A 6,106-nucleotide genomic window follows, 5' to 3' on the forward strand; every position below is an offset into this window, starting at 1 on the left:
AATTTATGATGACGGTAGTAAAGAATATGTATGTGCTCTACTAAAAGCATAATGAGGATAAATTTTATGGATAGGTATATTTCTACGATGTTGATAGCTTAATGAATATGTATGTTTCCATTGATGATTATTGATGATAGCCATGAGGGATGTGTCCCCTATGTTACCTACTTCCTTTAGTTCAGACTTACAATGGGTAATGATGTGAATGACCAGGAATTGTTAATGATGCTATTATGATAATTGACTAACATTGAGAAACCTTGTTAATGATGATTATTGAGTATGGCAGGAAACCATCAGAGACACTCGCATATGACATGTCGATGACACCTGGTTTGATGAAAATTTATATTACTTTATCTTTGAAAGTCTAAGTCGATCTTGGAATCTGCCATATATGTTTAACTATATCCTGATGATATATTAATGGTTGCAGGCACAGATTAGTTGCTTGACCAAATGACTCACATATGGGTGATGGGGTTGTACAAGTCGATGGAACTACATGGGAGGGGTGGGACAGAGTCCCTGATCTCACCCACTAGCACTCCTGCCGTGACTTGGGCTGGAAGGGTTGAAAGACCTTCGCCTTGAAGATCACGATGCCATGAGGGCATGTCCCAAAGTTGGGTCACTCATGAGGACTTTACCGAGGGGCGCGCATCAAGGCGGATTCCTTGATCCCCGACACCATTAGTCTCACTATAGCAGGCAACATAAGAGATGATAGTGGTCTATGACATTGCACTATACTTTCCCCTCGTAATCACTGGATGCTTGAAGGGCAAGTGGTGTGGCACCCTTGGAACTTCAGGGGAATTTCTTGAAGGGCACGACCAACTTGGCACCCTTGGCATCACAAATAAACTATTAGGTGTGGCACCCTTGGAACTTCTAGGGAAGTTCTTGAAGGGCACAACTAAACTGGCACCGTTGACATCACAAATAAGCTATTAGGTGTGGCACCCTTGGAACTTCTAGGGAAGTTCTTGAAGGGCACAACCAAACTTGGCACCCTTGGAATGATTAAAAATAAATAATAATAAATAAATATAAGCAAGGAATGAAAACTAGGTAAATTTACATCAAGGGTAAATAATGATTAGAAACCAATGTAATTAAATCAAAAATAAAACTTGGAATAAGGAGGATCATAGGAAGAATTAAAATAGAGTACCTTAAAAAACTCTACCCTTCCCATGTTGGAAAATACTAGGAAGATTATGTGGTTTAATTAGGAAAAAGGGGAAAGACAAACATAATTGTAAGGATAAAGATTAATCCTAAACTAATTTAAACCTAATTAAGAAAAGAGGAAGGTGAATTAAAATGAGAATAATAAATTAAATTTAGAGAATTGTAGAGAAGCTCCATGTGTCAACAACCAACATCAGAATATCCATCTAGGAGATAACCTGAGTTAAATTAGGAGTAGATTGGGGATAAAATCTTGACTCATTAATTGACTTCAAGTAATGAACACAAATTAAGGAATAAAAAGGGGGAATAAAGGGACAACTAGGAGGAGAAATAGGAATCCTTTTGAGGTGAGGAAAATATTAGTTTTAAATAAAAATTTACGTAAATAATTTTGGGAGACCCTTGATGTGAGAATGACACATGGGTGGGTGAATAATCAAGCTATTGAGTTATAAAAAATAATTAATTATGCATGACATGACAAGTGTCACCTATGAGGACTCCTATAAAAGAAGGGGCAAGCCATGGGAGAAGGGACTTTTTTGGGGGGGGAATCCCTATTGTTGGATGGATGAGATGATGTCAGAGCAGTGATTACGAAGCTATAGTGAGTTTGGTGAGGTAGAGGATTTTAGAGAGGGGACTCTTGAGCCAAGGCGTGCTCTCCTCTACCAGCTAGTGCTTTCCTCCATTGTACAACCCCATTGCAGCTCGGGGGTCCGCGGGGAAGAAGAGTACCCAAGGAGTAGGCTGGGAAGTTAACCGGTGGGTCTTCGCATTCGGATCAAGTGCGTCATCGTTCACTCGCGGAGGTGACCAGCTACAAGGGAATACCAGTAACAGAAGAGCAAGCGGAGTCTCGCCTTCTGGTGAACGAGAATACCAGTAACAGCAGAGCAAGCGGAGTCTCGCCTTCTGGTGAACGGGAATACCAATAACAGCAGAGCAAGCGGAGTCTCACCTTCTGGTGAACAGGAATACCAGTAACAGCAGAGCAAGCGGAGTCTCGCCTTCTAGTGAATGGTACACATGTATTTCATTACTATTGATCTTAGTTAAACGTATGTAAATGTTATGATATGTCTTCCTGAAATGAGTGTCAGGAATGTGTGTGCTAAATAAATTTGAAATCTCAATGCGTTTCTTTTCTGGTTGCATTTGCTGTAACAAAAAAAAAATGTAAATAGTCTGAATCTGGTCCTTACATTTTATTAGTCTGAATCTAGTCCTCACACTTGGTATCGGAGCCAAGTTTAACCCTTGAGGCCTATGGGCCCATGCATGCATAACTAGTTTTGTTTGCTATGTGGGTATTTCTCTAAAATCAAATTAACTCTTTCAAAAAAAAAAAAAAATGAAGTCTTGTTACTCTAGCTCACATTTACAGAGCCATGTTTTGCTTCTAATAAGTCTTGTAGCCGCAATCACCCCTGCAAACCAGACAGATGAACAGAGTATTGACGTAACTGTTTGAAACTGACCAAACATATGTGACAAAAACTTTGTGACCTTTATGACTTGTTGTAAATTTTTAATTGCAGTACCGTAGAGTTCTATTACAATCTCCTTAAAATATATATATCTCCAAAATATATATATATATATATATATATATAGATATGTATATATATATCTCCTTAAAAAGTCTTGTAGCGTCCTAATTTTTCTTTATAGATATATATATAGATAAACCATTAATAAAATTATATAATTCTATAATAAATTTGAAAATATATATTGTTGCACATTAAAAAAATGTGTCTGATATATTCAAATAAAAACGGACTTATTTAATAAATAGATATATTAAATCAACGCCACAACTGCACACAAAAAGCGTAATTAACGAGATTATATTTATGAACGTAAGGCTGTAATAATTATAAGAATTGCATATAAAATATTGCAGAGGGATTTCAGCACTTAAGAACCACGTATAATAATTGCGCGAGGATTTTAGTTTTGATTATCAAATGTCAACACAGCATTTTAATTTCAGCGAGGGTTTCCTGGTTTTAATTATCGATTTATTTCACTTTAGTATCAATTTTTGGTATTATGTGAGGTTAAATCTCCCCTTTTTAATTTGGGTGAAATTTGCCGAACTATTTGTAAGATTTGGCAAGCAGTTTGCAGCACAAGAACCAGCGTTGAGTAATTTGTAGAACAGTTCCTGGAAAGTATGAAATCGTAGAACAATTGATTCATTTGATGAAAAACGACTGTAAATTTACAAGGACGACTGTCGCAAAAATGAGGAAAACCAGAAATTTCAATACCGCTGTTCTTTTTAAAGCTTTACTCACAAACTGAATGAGAGGTATTATCTTGGAGTCTTTTCATGTGAAACTTTTTCCTTCCACGTCCGAACTTTCAGCTTTCAAGTCTGTCTTCGAGGGAAGCCACAATCACTGAACGAGTAGGGCTTTGTTTGATGATTGCATTGTTCAAAGCTGGATTTTAACCCCTCAAAACTCCAGTTCGAACCTTTATGAAGGTTGGTACGCACAGATTTTTGGAGGTGGCTTTGTTCGGCTGGCAATGAGAGCTAACTCATTCTCCATAATTAGATAACTCGACTTCTTAACTACTAAAAATTGGCGAACCGTTAGGAAAACATAGTGATCGAGGTGTTCAAAGTATCAGTTATCTGTCGTTTTCTAAAAGTCTAGATCATGATATACATGACACGTTGGAATTTCAAAAGTGAAATTTTTATTCTCTACGGAAGCCAGCGGTGAAATCGCTGCCATCATTCTTATTCTCTGATCTGGAGGCCCATAAATTGCACCTCTGCCAGCTTTGATAGCATAATGGCAAGGAAATCCAGGGAATCGCGGCACCCAATCTTGCGAAATCATTCTGACAAAAAGCTCACAAACTTCTTCCTCATTCTGAAGCTCCTGAAATGCATATAAAATTGTATGATAAGTCATATTATCGCAACCAACATCTTTCTCCTCCATCTCTTTCATCAATATCAACCCGTCCTTCACACGGCCTGATTTGCAAAAACAATTGATCAAGGCATTGTAAGCCGTAGTATCAGGCCCGTGACCATTTATGATCATTTCATCAAACAGTTTCCTGGCACGATCAATATAGCGGACAATACCCAGCCCATGTATCAAAGTAGTATAAGTCCGAATGTCAGGACAGCAGTGATTCTTTTTCATCACTTCCAAAAGTTCCAATGCATCATGAACTCTACTACCCTTGCACAACGCATCTATGAGAATGTTATAGGTAACAATATTGGGACTCAAGCCTCTTCTGATCATTTCTCTGAAAAATATCTCTGTTGCTACTGCATTGCCAGATTCTTTAAACCCCAAAAGCAAAATATTAAACGTCTGGGCATTGGGAGCAAACCTCTGGTGCATCTTATTGAATATAGCCCGGGCTTCCTTCACGTGTCTCTGAGTGCAAAATGCCTGAAGGAGGACATTAATTGTGTCCATGCTCAATTTCCCCACAAACTTCTCCATTTTTTCGAATGCCTCTAGGGTTTCATCGAACGACCTTCTCCGTGCATACTTTGATAAAACGATGCTAAGGGCCTTGAGGGTTATTTTATTTTGTTGGTGCATTTCGTCGAGCAGTTCCCAGACCTCGTCGAAATCCCGCATTCGGGCTAAGATGTGAAGCATTTTTTTATAGGCTTGGGAAGTGTGTTGATAATCGGGATTTTGCCGGACGATCCAATGGAAGAAATGCAGGGCCTTTGAACCATTGACGTGGCCGGAGAAAAGCCTCCCCAACAAATTTTCTACTAAAGATTCCGACAGTGTGAGATTGCTGTGATGCATAGTGGATTCGATCGCGGAGTGTGGAAATGGATGGTCATTTATTAATTTGCAAATTCTGTCGATCTCTGGAGATTGGAAATTGATTTGAGAATGGGAACTTCGAAAATTGCAGCGAGTGAAGAAGTAGGGAATACATTTCCATCATGCATTCGACACCAGTTGCTTCCCGGTCATCATCCTCGCTAATTATACCTTGGAGCTACAAGTTATTTTTCATTTTGCAGTGTGCCCTCTGTATACTCTACTTCACGTTTAATTCTGAATGCATTTCGTTGAACCTCTGCCCAAAAATCTAAGACTTTTTGTTTATTGGACGTAGAGTTTATCCTTACAAATCTGTTAAAAAAAAATGACAAGAACATTTGATAAATTGTCCTTTTCTTGGCCACCATTTCCCCAGTGCATAATAATCTTTAACAAAAATGAAAGCAATGAATAAATAGAAACATATTCATCGACCATCAATATCTTGTGAATGGAATATTGAAAGTTGTGAGAATAATGGAGGGTTACTAATACTTAAAAATAAATAAATAAATAAATATATATATATATATATATATATATATATATATATATATATATATAGATATAGATATATAAGTAAATAAAGTTAACTAGAGCTTTTTGTAATAGTTAAAATGATTGGAAAGTAGGTTTTATTTATAAAGGCAAGTTGTGATAATGAACATTAGAAAGATAAATATGTTAGGAGTGATAAAGAAGTTTTCTTCATGGAGTATTTATCAAGATTCGGGAAGTTCGAGAATTTTAATTTAACATTTCTCAAATTTTCCGTATCTCATTAATAAATTTATTTTATTTTATTTTGATTGGTTTTTACTTTATAAGGAAAATAAAGTAAAAAAGTGACAGTTTATCATCATTATGCTTTAGTGGTCATCCTGTCTCTTCTGGAGGCCGGTTTAAGATCATATGGTCCCATCCTGCATCTGTATCTTGTTGCATCTTGTAATTGACCAAATAATAATTATTTACATTAATTTTTGTTAGCTAGAGTTATCTACATAAGGAAGACATGTCTCTTATGACTTGTATATTAGAGAACCTTCATTATTGCATATCACTATACC

The 6,106-nt window shown here is 36.9% G+C and overlaps 1 protein-coding gene across 1 annotated transcript; it reads right to left on the bottom strand.

Annotated features, from left to right (window-relative positions):
* Positions 1–3,863: 3,863 nt before the first annotated feature.
* LOC149229156 (uncharacterized) lies at positions 3,864–5,280 on the bottom strand. The gene is made up of 2 exons (XM_089380964.1): positions 5,258–5,280; positions 3,864–5,109 (listed from the first exon to the last, which is right to left on the bottom strand). The coding sequence occupies exons 1-2, from the start codon at positions 5,278–5,280 to the stop codon at positions 3,864–3,866; spliced, it is 1,269 nt and encodes a 422-aa protein (XP_089237090.1).
* Positions 5,281–6,106: the final 826 nt, after the last annotated feature.

The sequence above is a fragment of the Pinus tabuliformis genome, chromosome J (assembly GCF_031772625.1).
Source record: "Pinus tabuliformis cultivar Carrire ecotype Pingquan chromosome J, CPIR1, whole genome shotgun sequence".
NCBI lineage: Eukaryota > Viridiplantae > Streptophyta > Pinopsida > Pinales > Pinaceae > Pinus > Pinus tabuliformis.